At 39.4% G+C, this 16,826-nt stretch overlaps 1 protein-coding gene across 1 annotated transcript in view; it reads left to right on the top strand.

Annotated features, from left to right (window-relative positions):
- LOC109855858 overlaps positions 1-12,032 on the top strand; it is a 109,590-nt gene extending 97,558 nt beyond the window's left edge. The window contains exons 8-9 of the mRNA XM_020430521.1: positions 6,503-6,640; positions 8,280-12,032. Of these exons, the coding sequence (XP_020286110.1) occupies positions 6,503-6,640; positions 8,280-9,320 (1,179 nt within the window). The 3' untranslated portion in view covers positions 9,321-12,032. The remainder of the gene's footprint in view (positions 1-6,502; positions 6,641-8,279) is intronic.
- The last annotated feature ends 4,794 nt before the right edge of the window (positions 12,033-16,826 follow it).

The following is a 16,826-nucleotide window of genomic DNA, read 5'->3' as shown; positions in this document are numbered from 1 at the left end:
GTAATAGCTGCAAGCGTAGCGGCGCACAGGCTGCGAGCGCAGCGTAAATTGTAGAAGGAAAACTGTGCGTCGGTGAGAAAAATGATACGAGAGAGAGCTCGGACAGGGTGATCATTTTTCAGCGTCTCAAAAATATACAACGACCGACGTCAGAGCGAGGAAGGAAGACGTCATATGTTTGGACACATATATAGCATATATACGACTGCAGAGAAACTTTATGCAAAAGTTTCATAAACGTTTGCGTTGAGAGACGTCGGTAATGATAAACACGGAACTACGGAAATACTTTTAATATCGCGTCATTTAGTTTTATTTTTTTTTTTTTCATATTTATATTTACTTCTTTTATTTGAGATTATAGTTTTACTCTCGCCACAAATGGGGGAAAAAAAAAAAGTAAAGCAATTTATAACGCTTTTATGTTTCAAATGAATCGTGAATAGTTTTTTTCTTTTTTTTGTTTTTTTTTTATCCATCAAGAGATTTCTCTTGAACGATGTTCAATTTTTGTTGTTCGCGCGGAACATTCATTCGTTCGAAACGTGTTTTAACAATAAGTAGACTGAAGGAAATGTTCCGTAATGAGCAGTCCTTTTGAGCGAGCTTGTGCTTATCGAACGAGAGGGGTGAGGGAAGAATAAACACAGAAGGTGCATTGGAACGGCAACAAAGTGCTCACGCGTACACGGGGCTTCTTCCCTCTCGCTAATGAGAGGTTCTCGAATCTTTTTCCCGGCGGTTCCGGTGGCGACTAATTATTTCCGCCTTGCGGAAAACTTTCCGCTGGGATTACCATTATAGTTTTTTCCTTTTTTTTTTTTACCGCTTATTCCGATTTTCAACCATCCAGGAGAGAGCGCGGCCATGCACAAATCGCGTCGCAATTCGATTTGAAAACATTTCGAATAACGTTGGAAGAGGGAAACGATCGCGCGCAAAGACGCGATACGTAAAATCGCACGGAAGAAAGCGACTCTCGTTCTTCCGGGAAGAATAATACGATTCGTCGAGCTTTTGCGTGAGTAAAAACTTGAAGATCGATACGCGTCTCGTGTCTGCGATCTTTTACATTCTTTCATTCGCGATCGTTCGATGCGCGAAGTAAACGAAAAGTTCGGAGGAGACGTGACGCGCGCGATGACAATAGTTTTTCGCATCAAAATATTATCGTACATGTAAAAAAACTTTACGATGTCGACGCGCGATTGACATTAATTGGACATCTCCGCTTTTTGTGTGTTACGGATATTAATTCGTTCCGCACTGTCTCTGACGTGACAATCTCGCGTAAAACAGACGTTTTCGTTCGCGCTGCTTGAAGCACAAACTCCGGGCATGAAAAACATTGAATCTCGTAAAACTATCTTTACGCGCTGGTGGAAGGAAATAAACGCGGATGAGAGAAAACATAAATTTTGCCAAGCGTAACCCTACATTTCCGGAAACTGCTTGTCACTTGAAAAGAAACGCGGACACTGCAAACGCAGTGAGGAAACGGGATACGCCGCGCGCGCGTAGTCAGGGATTTGCGTTCGGAGACGCGGAGACGCCGTTTCTAGTTAGACTGTGTCTATATAGATTCCGATAGAGGCAGCCCGATATCACACGCAGAAGAAACTTAGAGTTCTCGATGTCTCTCCTTCGGACACACACACGAGCGTTGCGTGTGAGAATGTGCGACATGTGTTGTTGACGTTAAACATTGTTGGCGACGCGTTCCGAGCCGTTGTGAAATCATCTTTAATGAATGGCACGCCTCTATCAACTTAAACACGGTTAAATCTAATTTGAACACGGCTTCTATCGCACGAAGATCGTGTGACGAGATAGTGTGCCCCTGCGCATTGTTCCATCGGATGATCACTTTACTTTGTAGATTGCATAACAAAGCCTGTTTTGCTTCGTATCGTAAAATGTGTATTATTTTTCAACACTTAAAAAAAAAAAATAAAACCTTAAAACAAAAGACAAAAAGAAAAATCAATAATTTATGCTTTCGTTTTTACTTTAAAAATTGTTAGTTCGAACAATCTCTTGATGTATAATTTAATTTGCGATACATTATTTTGCGCAATTTATTCTTTTTATAACTAAAGTACTAAATCAGCTCTTGCTCGTCTCAATCAACTGTAACAAAATGTGCTGATATACAACCTAATTTTTTAATGTTACGTTGTTGCCACCGATGAAGATCGAAATTTGTGATCGAAACGTTTGGCATTGAATAAATTTTGTTGATTCGCACTAACGTCCTGTGTTTTTCGCCTCGTATTCGCCCTTTTCTATTTTAATCGATCTCTTCACGAGGTCTAAAAACTTTTTGAATTTATTCTTTTTATAATTTTAACAAAAAAGCGCGATTGCGATCTTTTTTTCTTCTCTTTTTTTTTTTAATTTAAAACATGACAATTGACAAATGAGATGCATAATTATTTTGCACAAATGAGGTATTTCACACGTGAGTTATCTCTACCTCAATTCGTATTCGATGATTTAACGTAACATCCATCGGGTATTCACAGAATGTCGGAATAAATTTGGGCATTTACTGATATCGAATGCGATGCCGTAAATAGCGGAAATATTTAGAATAACCTTGTTCATTTCCCCGACAGCTTGTACAATACGCAGCTATTGTTCACAGACGAAAGACAAGAATATATTTCTCTTGCTGGAGAATAATACAGTAATTTCCCATCACATGAAAACATGCGCTATTCGCCGAACAAATCGATGTAAGTCACTTTACGTAGATAGGTTCGGCACATTTTTCGCTTTCGTATTAACAACGTGAAGAGTGCGATCACACGGAAATTTCTAAGAATGAACCGACATTACGTCGAACTTACTTTTGGAAAATTAGAAACATTGACAATCGCAATAACAATGTATTACACGAACTATTTGGCAGATTGAAGATCGTGATGGTGAGAGGTAAAATATATATTTCGAGACGCTCCTAAACTCAGATCACGATCTGTCGATCAATCGTCATAAATCCAGTCATTCGCAAACGATAGCCAATATCGAAACAAAAGCAAAAAGCTAAAAATTAAACGTGTTTTGCGAGCGTTTGGCGAATCATGATTATAGTATGATGAATCATTCTTGTCAACATTTTTTTTCTCAAATAAGACAGAATAACGTAATAAATTACTTTCGTATTTTTATAAAACCAACACCACAATTTTTTCTCAACCACATCAATCTCGTAAAAAGTTTTTGCTTTATCGAAATTAATTAGAACTTTACATTATTCCGAATACAAATGTTTGCATGCAACAAACGAGCAAAACCATCGAGTAAGATAATTAAGAAAGCCGCTGTGCAAAATTTCATTACTCGGAGCGCTTCGCGAACTAGAAGCGTTCTCGCACATTCCTCGTTAATTATCTTAATACTACTCGCGCAATTACACGGCGAGACCAAAAGAAGCACCTAAATCCCGGCCCGCGACATTTATCGCGCAGCTTCCTGCCGGTGCGGAGGAGAAGCCGGGAAGGGGGTGTCACTTGCGGCGGACTCTCCGCAGTGCACAACGGCGAGTGAGGACGCATTCGCGAAAACGTGCAATGATTCTGGGCGTATGAGCATAACAATAAACCACTCAGAACTCGCGGAAGCAGAAGGAAGCATCCGCGCGCTTGTGCAATCCCTCTCTTCTCCCGTTCCTCTCTCTGTCAACCGTTTACTCGTGCCGCTCGCATATGGGAAGGTGGCATTACGGGCTTAACTTCTCCTTTGAGCGGGAAAAGGATGAAGAGTACGGAGAGCGAGATATGAGAGTGACTTAGGAAATAACGCCCGAAAAATCCCACTGCCGAGAGAGATGCGCGCGTAATAATAGCGCGCGCGTACGCGGGGAAAAAGAGACTTAATATCTCGCGCGCGTTCCTCGTAATTGCTTGTGCGCGCCAGGTGGATTCTCTCGGGTGCAGCGCTTCGTGGGTGCTCGCGTCACGCGTTGCTTGCTTCCCTCTGTCGTTCGCCGCGATTTGCCGTTTCCCGCGACGCGACGACGTGACTGTCCCACAATCGTACAGAGAACTTTCTCAGCTAATAAAGTATATACGATGGATATATTAGGTCTACCGGAAAGTTCCGTCCGTTTTTGGAATAAAACAAAATACAAATTTTTCTTAATTTTTCAAAAATTGGATATACAAATTGCCCTCACGCTGGCAAGAAATCATTAATAACAATGGCAATTATATTATTGAATAAAGTTTATTGACGGTAAGAAAAATTTGTATTTTGTTTTGTTCCAAAAACGGACAGAACTTTCCGGTAGACCTAATATAAATACGCCGCACAGTCGTGATGATTCAACTGTTTTTTTTATATATTCTTATTCGCACGCACATATGTAAATTACATGATATATACTAGTATAATCTAACTTTAAACCGGACGTGACTTTTCGTCACTTTAAGGCGTAATTACTTCAACCAAGAAGCCGCGTGCGAGATAAAAGCCAGCAAATTACAGCGCGACTACCGAGACGCGATGAAATATACGCGAAGACGAGGGAGAAAAGGAAGCGGCGTTCCTCTTCGAATTCTATCGTGTAGACAGCGCAGATAACAACATGTGACGTCCGATATAAATTACTCCAAAATTTAATGTCGCATTCCCGGACCCGCACGAGTGGCAATATTGTTGGCAAACGTTATTCCGCGTCGGTGTCGGACAAGAGAACCAGTCCGTTGAAATTAGTTATCGCACTATGTGACTATTGAATACATAACGTGACTCATGTACATTGTGTGTCGCATAATATAATACATACACCCGCAGGACTTTCCGCGTGTGAAGTTTCCACGCAGTCACGTGCTTCCGATATGATATGTGATTACCGACACCGCGAGATAGGCTGCGCGATCACCTGCGGCGTGCGGCTGCTTAATTGCACACAAACAATTTTGCACCATGCATATATTATTTACAAAGAAAAGAAAACAAAAATCAAATCGGAAGCAATAATAATTAACAATGTATAATATGTTTCTTCGCACAGATTTAATATAAAATTTATAGGACACAGTGTACGCATATATATATATTCATATAAATGTTTAAGAAGGCTAATGTTTCTTAAAGCGAGATTTATATTTAGTCAGTTAGTTGGAAGTTTTTAATGGGTAGGTAAGATTTATTTAATTGGCACTCGAAGAGAAGATTTAGTGCAGAGTGAAATTGGATACCTTCAGGAAAGGGTGGAACATCTATATGTGTTTTCTCAGAACAATTGAGTTCGCATGAAAATCCTGCGAACAATTATAAAGTTCGCTATCTCAGCTCGTCTTATAACCTAACTGGAGTCTTGTTCTCGCCGTCTATGGTATATCTGATGATTTAACTGCAGCACTACTTGCGTAAGTATGCAAATTTGCAACGCTTTGAGCTAAAGCTCGAAGTTCTCATGTTGGAGAAGCTTGTTTTAATCCTTCAAGGAAATGCGTTCGAAATGCTTATGAAATGCGAGAATCGGTTCAATAAAATGTGTGTGCAAATTTGGAAAATCCGAAATGCAAATACACACAGCAATGCGGGTAGCAATAGAAATATTCAAACTGAGAAAGAACAAAGAAAAATACGAACAATATTGAAAGAATGTGAAAAAACCCACAGTGTCTATGTACAGCGTGCCGTATCACGTGCAAAAAAATGATTCTTTTTGGGTGGAAAGATTTTTTAGGAAATAATTTCTTTTTGTAGTCAGTTTTTTGCGTTGTAAAAGAAAATATTGCCTTATTTGTGTTAAATGTATACTGTTATTAACAAATATTGTGTATTTACATTACACACATAAATACGATATAAGAGAGAACGCATTCCAACGTCTCACTCTCACGCTCTCAATATTCGCGCTGCAAAACCACTTGAGTAAACAAGAAGCAAACAAGTAAAATCCGCAGTGGCGTCGTCATTCTAGGAGACAAAGGATGGCACGCAAGAGACAGGAGAGCGAAGAGATAGGGAGGGACGAAGATGGATCGCGTCGATCCTCCTTGCTTTGTGCATTCTACGCGCCGCGATGTTTCGCAAGTTCCTCTTCTGAGCTTAAATCCTCTTCCTGCGTAACACGTATATAACGTTCTCTTGAAATTTCGCGAAGGCATTTAGCGCCTCCGTAGACAGTAAATGTCGGGAAGAATGGGGGAGGGTAACACAGTGATAAGAAGGTGTCTCGCGTCGTGTCGCGCGATGTCTTGAACGCAACTTGGAAAATTTGTGCAAATCTCGAAATGTCATCTGTCTGTTGACAGATCATGTCTACGTCGCACAAAAAATTGGTCTCAACATAGAGTAGAAGATTGCGTCTTGTGCTTTCCAATTCATTTCTTGTCTGTTTTGAAAACGTTGTTTTAATAAACTCGCAACTTGTAATTTTAATTTTCTATCAAAATCATTATTTATCACTATTCGAATAACATATTTGAAGATGGGGAACGACTAGAATATATAAAAGATGCGCTCTCAATTTTGTTATTTGCAGACGAAGAAGTCACGGTTGATCGACTCGCAGCACATCGTCATAATCCTCGTCGTTTTCTGCTTAATTATGTTTGGCATGAGCTTTGCCCTCGTTTTCAATTGCGTGCGAAAGCTCATCGAAGATCATCGTATAATCCAGGTGAGTGAATTTTATTTTTCCGATGAACGCTCTTCCGTATATCTCGAGTTTTCAATATAATATAGACGAAGAGAGATCGAAAAACGAGATCTCTCCGCGCGGAAATACCACACCAGAATTTCCCGCTATATTTTACAGAAGATATATATTTTTATAAGAATTGTTCGCAATTTTTTTTCTTTGTAATAATACGTATTTTATAAATACGTATTTCGAATTACATAGAATTGTGTGTTACGATGAAGACTTGTGGTTGGAGAGTTTTATTGAAAATTACACGCGCATTCTTTCGTACGTTACAACGGTAAGAGCTTTACTGCTTTTTACGACTCCGTATAATATTTCAGTGAAACCAGCAGGAATTTATAGGTTTCTCAGTGACGTGACATTACTTCGATGATTTCTTTTTATTGTCCGTTATTATTACAGTGTGAGAAACAGAGAAGATATTTATCGCGGAAACATTTCTCACGTGTTCGCGAACAATCGTGAAAATTTTGCATTTCGCTGCTCTTTAAAAGGTTGCCGCGGTGTCATACCGTCGCAGTCATTTGCTCTGAACGTTTTAAATCCAACAGTTGCCTCGAATCTTTTCACTGACAAAATTAAGCCAATTATTTTTCATTGTGCTATTTAAAATTACTTTCATTTATTTAATTATACCGTAAAAGGATAACGTCATATTTTAACTGTTCAGAGTGAAAATCGCATTTTCTCTAATAATTATTATTCCGCTATATTTCACGTTGCGACATACATTTGAATTTGTTTCAATATTACAAGATAATCTAGCGGTATTTTAATCATATATTACGTTTGTGTACGCGAAACATTATGGCATTTGTTATTGAGTTTTTAATTATTATTAAAATAGTCACAAATATTTATTATTGGTTTATTATTTACGTTATTATCTAATTTGTCAGTAATTTTAAACATTTGTTATAAACAACGCAATCTTGCTTCGATTTTAAGAGAATTAAGCTTATTTTAACGATAATTGCATTAATATGCAAATTAAATTGAGCGCTATAAGCGATTAATATTGATTTATGGAGCGATTAATATAAAAGCTGTTTATTGCATTGATATTCATAATATAAACATGGAAACTATACAATGAAGTTTCGCAAGTTTATATATGTACCGTTTTATATACGTATTATTTAATATACTCAGTTTTACAATCTCTTCTCTATACGTTCACTTTGTCATTTTTCAAAGTATTTTATTTATACGTGACAGAATTAATTTTCCACATTTAAACAAGTAAACGTGCTCTCTTTGCAAGTAAAATATATACAAAATAAAATATATAAAAATAACCATGGTGATAAAATACATTATTTAAACGTTGTTATTTATTCTCGTGTGTTTTTTCATCGCTGTCTTACGTAAACAGTTAGTTTTTGTTTGCGCAATAAACTCGTCGAAATAAAGCCAAGATAAAATGAGCTGCATATAAACTTTTGATTTATATATACAGATGAAAAACACAGATGAAAAAAACACACGCAGATTTCTTGAATGCTATACCGTTTCAACAATAAGTACAATCAGGAAATAGCATCGTGCTACAGAATTAATCAAGAAATATTGTTCCTTTATCATGCGACCTGTTTCTTTCGCCTTTTTGCAGGCGCACAAGAGAGAATCTCGGGAGAATCGCTTGGACGAACTGGGTCGAAAGTCGACGTCGTGTCCGATCTCAACTTCAAGGACAGATTTGCGCGATCACGGCAGTGAGTCGCCAAGTTTGGAAGTCCTGCCTAGTAAGGAACTAATGCCACCTACCACTATGATACCGCAAGAGTACACGAAGGATCTTGTGCTCGAGATGACTTACAACGCGGGCGATATCACCGACATTCACCAGAGCAACAACGTGAGCAATGCCACGCAAGAACGTTTGCAGGAGTCCAGCGAGGAACCGGAAACGCGCGACAATTGCTGTCAGACCAGAGAGAGCCTTTTTGAGCCTCGATTATCGGACACGCCGATGCAGCTCGGTTTTACGACCTTCGGCGTACGCGCACCCAGCGCTCAGAACGGGACCAATTTTCATCATCATCATCATTACCATCATCATCATCAGCCACATTCGCAGACGTCGCAGCAGAGTTCGCATCCGAGCGGCCAGTCCTCGCAGCCAAGCTCGCAGTCGTCCCAACCGGGTTCTCAGCCGCAGAGCATCTCCCAGTGCTCCGGTTGCAGTCCAGCGTCCCGCGGACGGGACGGCAGTATGGGCATATGTCCGAAACACAATCCCATACCGGCGCCACCTGGCTGGTCCACGCACGAGTCCAGCTACCCGATATCTGCGTCACAGACCGTCCAGTATCCGGAACAGCTGGACTATCCTTCCTACCAAAGGTTCCAGAGCCCGAAACCCAGCAGGGATTCAAGCGGTGTTTATCGACAGTCGCCTAATTTAATCCGGCAGCCTACCGTGGGCTCCGGCGAGAGATATGGCAGTTCCATGTACGGATCCAGACATGGTTCTAGTAACAACACTTCCAGCACGTCGCAACAGTCTTCCGGCAACACGCCCACCAAACGTCAGCCTCAACCCACGCCGGATCCGAGATACCGGGCCGAAGCTGTGATCGAGGTGGATCAGCGACGGCCGTTTAGCATAGAGAGCACAAAAAGCGCGCCTGATGTGATCGTGACGCACTGACGCCGGGGTCTTGGGGATTGGGAACCTTACAAGAGACGCCATCCCCGTCAAGATAATTCAATTCGATGCGACAGCGGGAACAAAGTGACCGTCGCCACGCAGAGCTCTCTCGATGACGACGTCTCAACGAGCTCGACCGCGGAGGCCAACTTTTCCTCCTGATCCACGTGTCGCAACGCGATCGATCGCGAGAAGTCGCTCGCGTCGAAGAATATCTGTGATCGCGACTCGTCGAAAACCAACCAGCCGTCTGAGACAAGCGACTTATTCATTTCTATTCATTCGACCAAAGAGAAGCATAGTGAGAAACTCGCTGCTCAAGTGGAAGAATCGATCGATCAGATCAGTGCGGAATCCCGAGCGGACGGTAATTTCGCTCCGCATCCGGCAAGTTGCGTTGATCGGATGACAACCGGCGACTCGCTGATCTCCAGACCGCGGCTCCAAACAAAAGCGGCTTTGAAGCTGAACGATTTGCCAATTTTGCGACCACCGGAGGGTTTCAGGGTACCTGTGTTCAAATGCAGAACACCGTCGTTGTCCTGGCAACATTGCGGATGTCCGTCGCACACGCATCCGTTGCCGCGGCGATCGTCGATTATTTGGACCGCCTTCGAACGATGCAGCACGGATCCTGTGTATCGCACTTGGCCCAACCGAGCAGCTAGACGATTCGGGAGACCGGCGCGAAGAACAGTCGGCACTCAGAGCTCGCTGGACGGCTCCCGATCATCTCTCGGCGGTCTCCGATGCGTCGTCCGATCGATCGACATGATGGAAAGATCGTTGGACCAAGAGATCGGAGCTTCCATACCTTTCTAGTGTTTAGCTTTACGGCTCGTGTATGACATCACAAGCAATTTTTTTTATCGGTGTTTAGCGTGTGAGTGTCGCGCTGTCTTCTTGAGGAACAACGCCAACTTTATCGAGCGCGAGCTGCTCGACGTTAGCTGCATCGTTACCGAGGCGATAAAAAGAGTGTACATCAATCATGTATATAACCGTGTCTGCGGTGTGTTTGCTAGTGAGATCCAAGTAAGATCGATAATGACTCGCTTGGGCGAGTCGAAAACGCGCGTTTTCTATATATAGCAAAGAAGATAAAATTAAGAAACACACTCTGCCGCTTCCATTCGAGCGGTTCGAGTTAAGGTGACCACACTCCGTGTGGCGACATTATGCGAAGAGAAGTTTGCGGAAAGCAAAATTCGAAATCCGCATTTTTTCCGCCACGTACGAACGATGATCGTGGATGACAATCGCTGCCTTTTCACGCTATCTGCGCGACGAACGAGTCGTAAATAAAAAAAAATAAAAAAAAAAAAATAGTATCGTAGCGTAGACTTTGGGATAGTACCGCGATTGAAATCGAGTCACACCTCTGCTGAAACATTCGCGATTATAGAACAAAAAAAAAAAAAAAAAAAGAGATAAGGAAAGAGAGAAACGTGTCGTCGATTCCGAGAAAAGAAACGAAAGAATATCTTTGTTTTCGAACTTGCGCTTTCAAGTATAAAAAAAAAAAAAAACAAATATGTTCGTATAGTATTTTACTCGTCTTGTTATTTTTTTTTTTTTAAATAAAGTTTTTCATCCGCAAAAGAGAGAAGTTTTTACGTCGGCGAATATTACGTGTAATATTCTTCGAAAGTATGCTTGATATTCTAAAAATTATATTAATGCGGATGATGCGCGATATTGCGTCGGAATTACTTATTTTCAAAGTGTATATTATAAACACGAAACTGCATATAGTTGTAGCAAAAAGCGAAAACGACACGTTCCGAGAATTTCTTCGTATTAATCTTCGTGTAATAAATATTCCGAATCGCTTTTCTACTTCGTTTTGTAATGTATCGCGAGGTAATGATAGTAGAAAACAATTCCTACCGCCTCACGCTTCCTTTCGAACGTTTGAATAACTTCCTCGAATTAGTACTGGCGGTTGTATCGCGAAACAATGCTCCCGCTTTATCGATTACCAGGCCGCGGATCGATCGATTTTTGTGTGTGAAATCTCGCGGGGTTTAATGGGACGTAACATATCGGGAACGAAACCTCATTCGTCCGTACCACATAGTACACCAGCCCAAAAAGAGGAGAGCGAGAAGGCGGGAACTGAGAGCTATTAATCACCTGTCAGCCGAGAGAGAACAAACAAACTCCTACGATGGTCCCGCGATCTTTCCCACTTAGCCGCGGGGAAAACGCGAGTAAAGTGACTGGCCGGAGTTTTCTCGAAAACCACGAAACCAAAAGTAAAGGAACGACTAATTACTTCGATCATCTATAGGCAATTCGCTTTCCCGAATCCTCGGTAGACAGAACGCGAGAAGCAGAAATCTGGAACAAACACGCGATAAAACTATCGGATTCATAAAACACCGTGTGTGTGTTCTCTTGGATTCGCCCGTTATTCCAGTCACGTAGTTCGAAGTGTATCGATACTTCTTCTTTAGCAACACCCACGCGCAGCAAACTAGAAAACGTTTCCGATAATTCTTCCCAAATCCATCCGGAGTTGCGAATCGGGTCAAGATTAACGCGGGAAGTTAAAACGCGATGTTTGACTCTATGAATCCGAGAGTTTTAATCTTGAGCGTGCGCGGTTGAGTATAGAGATTCTTAATCTTTCATATCATTTATAACGCGGTTCGATAGGCGCGCCAGGAGGGAAATAAACGACGAGATGTATCAACGCGTATATATATATATATATATATATATATATATACGACGACAATGTAGGACACTATTTTTCCACGTGAGGTGAATCCTGCGTAAAACGTGCGAATCTGCGCGCGCGCTCGGTCAGCAGGTAGAAATGCATTTATTATAGTCCGTAATGCGCACACACACATACACACATACACACATACGTATATATGCACGCACGTATGATCGTGCCGAATCTGCATTTTCGATCGACAACTGACGCCAAACTCTGTTTACTGATTCTGAACAAATGTGCGATATTTATTTTCATCCGATGGCAAAGGCGCAAATACTCCGGTGAATTATCGAACACACAAGTGGCAATGTTACGAATTTATTTTACGAATGTCGTGAGAATTGTCTGGAATCGCACGTGGTCTGATATACTGCAAGCATGTACACAACGGCTTTAGAGTTTGCGCAGCGCCTTCGTAAACACTATTTGCAGACCACTAGATCGGATGGGTGGTATGGTATATATCCGGCTAAACTGTCTGTTATTCTTCCACGTGCTGCTTCCTCCCAAAGTGTTAACAATCATCACTTTACGTCATTTCTCTCTCTCTCTCTCTCTCTCTTTCTCTCTCTCTCTTTTTCTCTCTCTCTCTCTCTCTCTTTCTTTCTGTTACTTTACAATTAATTGTTAAAACAATTAAGGTGTGCTATGAAATACGGTAGTAATTATTGTTAAAACTGTGTTTTTTGTTCAATAAATGAATTGTAGCTTTTGCAACCTTTTGTGTTGCTCATCTATCAGAGATTATTTATGTCTATATTTATTTACTGAACTGTGTCTCGTTCTGTTCAGTTACTTCTTAACTGTCTGTTTAATTTATAATTAAAATATATACAAATAAAAAAAGCAAATACGTAAGATTAGACTTTTGTTTTTTAATTCGTAATAATTGATTTGTTTCTCTGTTATAAATCCGTAATATACAAAATGTTTGGAAGATATAACGTATTGTATGTTATTTTACTTGTTGTTAATGTTATTACTGTTATTACCTGATAATCTTGCTTAATGAAGAAAATTGTCGAGACGATTGTAAATACGTGCGTGTGTTGACGAACGAGAATCTGATGCTCAAGCAAACGTGAGATGATTCTTTTGTGAAATAAAAAAAAAGATACAGAGGAAAAAATCAGAGGAAGTTCTTTAACGTCATTACGAAAAAAAAAAAAAGAAAAAAAAAGTAACTTTTGTACATATGTATAGCCGTATACATATCCGACGCAACGATATTGACGTCAATATCTGTATACACTTTGTTGAGACGAGCGTGACGATTTGTTCTTACGTTATCTCGTTGTATTTATTTCTGTTAATTAATGGCACGCGCAAGTTACGTGGGAAGAGAATATACACATTGCGTATACCGAAGAAATAAAAAAAAAAAAAAAAACTAACGACCGTACGTGCGCAGACTGCAGTACTTACGACCAGATCGGTTAATTAAATTAGTCAATTAAATGAGATCGCGAGAGTGATTGATGAGTCACGCGTGTGTTAACTATATATACGAGAGGAGTCCTGACACAAATTAAGGACTAAAGAATCAAAGCAAGGATTTAATCCGAGAAGAGAAGAACTAGAAATCCCCGCTTGTGTACAGTTTTATGTGTAAAACGTTCAATAACTTATAGAACCGAATGTATAGAGTGTACACATTTGTATATATATAAGGTATCTCTATAGTACGACTATTAAGAGACGGATTATAAATATAGTACTTTTAAAGTAAAGTCGCTTTTTTTTTTGTATCCTTCCTTACCTGAAAAAATAAATATTTTGAAGCTTTCGCACAGCGAGTAGAGGTAAGTCTAATTTCGAACACAACAGGAGTTTGATTTAAAAAAATCTTATCGGTTAATTCTTAATCATTAGTTGTGTATATTTTGTTTTATTTATTACGCACGTATTTACACATGCGTAAACGTTGTTATATTTATAGTTACAAAAAGTGACTTGAATTAAACGAGACTATTTCTCGCTCTGCGTGTTAATTTTTTTTCTCTTAACTTTACGCGCCCGGCAAAAAGCTTTCAAGTCTCTTAGTCGTTAATGTAAAATGCGCGAGCTTATTTCACCGTTGCGTATATTTCATAATTAACGTTAAACGATTCGAAAGTCATCCGTAGAATTTATTCTGGCCCGTAATTAAGAATCACGATTTTTTCCTGTCTCAGGAAAAACTTCGTTCGGTTAGCTTCGCAACTTCGCGTCGACGTTTTTCTCACTTCGTTCTCACTGCCTTCAACGCCCATGTAACTTGCAAATTCCTATCCTCGCGAAATATAATATATACAAGATGTGAAAACTTGTATTACCCGAATTGCGCGATATTTTTCAGTTGATATGTATTTTTATTTTTATTTTTATTTTGTTCTAAACAAAAAACTTGCACACCCATCTATTTCTTATTACGACTTACATAGATTGTACGTATCTATATATATATATATATATGTATATAGTAAGTTTACATCTCGATTACGAGCATTTCAGCGACTGCAACACTTGCACTCGTGTTGAAATAAAATCTTTAAAGTGAAAAACTCAGATATACCGCTCGGGGGCAAACAAAGCCGATGGGACTTTGATTTCTCGACGTTCTCCCGTTTACAAACGTGCGCGCGCGCGCGCGGTTCCCCTTCATGAATTTATTCATAGCAAATATAAAACTATTCATGAACTAGATATGACTCTGTCGAGTCGTCGTGGAGAAATGGTGCGTGAGTTACACGGCCCCTTCTCGTGCCTTTGCCGGTGTACTCGGGACACAATTTATCGCCGCGGCGACATTGGGCGTGCATAACGACGAAAAGTTTCAATACACAATGGTAAGCGATGTTTTAGCAGCGCGGATAATAACAATTTTTCAAACCGCGCGTTTTTAACTAAAATACAGTCCCATCGAAAAGTCTGAAGTGTATCTCACAAATTAGGGGCGAGACCACCCATAAGAATAAATAAATCAAATCATGACTAAATTAAGACTATGACAGTATTTTTTTTTTATATGATTAGAACAAAGATTTTTTTTTATCATTTTAAACAGGTGTATCAAAAAATATTTTGGTCGAAACTGTACAGAAATGGACTTTTTCATGTCGCGCACTCGTGTCCCGCCTGTTTGTCAACGCTATAACTAAATATTTTTACCGTACGAAAAAGTTGTATTTGTACCAGTCGCGGTGCAAATATACATACAGTCGGCAAAGAAATAGCAACGTTTATCTTCGCCGCGGTGCGGAGTTATGAGTTTTAAGTCGTAATCCAAATAAAAAATTTGTGCGACCTAAAAGTACAAGTTTTGCGTGTCCTTTTAAATCGGGACACAGCTCTCTCGAGTGTGAAACTTTGACTATCTGTAACTATATAAACTAGCCAGTCCATTTGGATCTCTATTTTTTTACTAAGAAAATATTTTATATATTTCTTAAATAATAAAACTTAAAATATTTTTTTTTAGTGAATATATAATAGTATGAAGAAAAACTTTTCGATAAATGAGTTTATTAAAACCCATATATTAAAATACCACTGTACTCGTGTTCTCCTGTATTTTTGTTTAATCAGAATTACACATCTAGATTTTTTACATTAAAGTTGCAATCACGGCGTGTGCAAGCGTGGCTTGCCAAAATCGAAATTAGCCTGATATTATCTCCCGGAGTAATCTGGATTACCACATAGCTCGGAATAATTAACAGAAAATGGAGTAATTAGTGCTGCATTCGTCGCACAGTCCTGATTAAATTTTCACTTGCCGGTAACAAATGTTCGTGGGAGGGATTACGTTTCAGCGTTACTGAAAAAAACTAAGAGTCAGCAGAAGATCATATGTGGAATGAGATGCGCGAGATTCGAGGTGAAAAATTCACGCGAATTTGAACGTAAAATATTTGGCGAACACTGGTAAAGTGTTTTCCATTATGTGTTCTCACAGAAATCGATAACAGACGTGTGTTTGCGACTGTAGAAATTTGTTTGTTTAAAATGCAAAATTTTGATCGAAAAAAAAAAAAAAAAGAAAGAAAACACGTAGAAGTCGTATTTCACGTTTGTAGACAATAAGATTCTGCTTCGTCGCGTTTGTTAACAATGAGTTGGTTCTTCGCACGATTCTTCAAAGAAACACTTTTACGTTTAATTTTATTAAATTGTCATACACAAGAGTTGTGTTCTCAGATACTTATCGCTTCGATATATCTTCACGACACTGAAAGAAAGAATAAGACATCTTTTTCAAGAGAAGAAGAATAAATTACATGTCTTAGATTGTCTTTTTGCTTTTTGTCGCTCCCAAGAGAGCGTTTAATTTCCTTTTAATGAAGTGTGCCGGAGGAGGTCTGCGAAGGAAGCTGCTCTATAAAATGGAGAATAAATTTATTACAAAGTGTATATATATATAATAGCTTGCAGTTATATATTATTGAGACAATAAAATACTTCCTATGTAAAAATTAGATACCGTTCGTTTTTGGCTGATAACACTTTTCATTGCTATGGATAATTAATTGCATAAAATGCGTTTATGCAAAAGCTTAAATAATCAAAGCGTTTTTCTCACACATAAGCGGAAATATTAATTACTTCACAATATTTAAAACTATGTTTTCGAAAATATTTTCAACGAAGTTATTTTCGTGACGTCACGCATGAATCTCGCGTTTCAAGTAATTATGTTTTTTTTTTTTTTTGCGGCGCTACCGGCATCGTTAAATGTATTTTTAAGAGCTTTGGAGAGTAAAATTTCTGACGGCGTAAAGCGATATAAACCGTCG

This window comes from Pseudomyrmex gracilis, unplaced genomic scaffold, assembly GCF_002006095.1.
Source record: "Pseudomyrmex gracilis isolate BER0280 unplaced genomic scaffold, ASM200609v1 scaffold_100, whole genome shotgun sequence".
Lineage (NCBI taxonomy): Eukaryota > Metazoa > Arthropoda > Insecta > Hymenoptera > Formicidae > Pseudomyrmex > Pseudomyrmex gracilis.
This window is presented reverse-complemented; position numbering and strand designations above follow the sequence as displayed.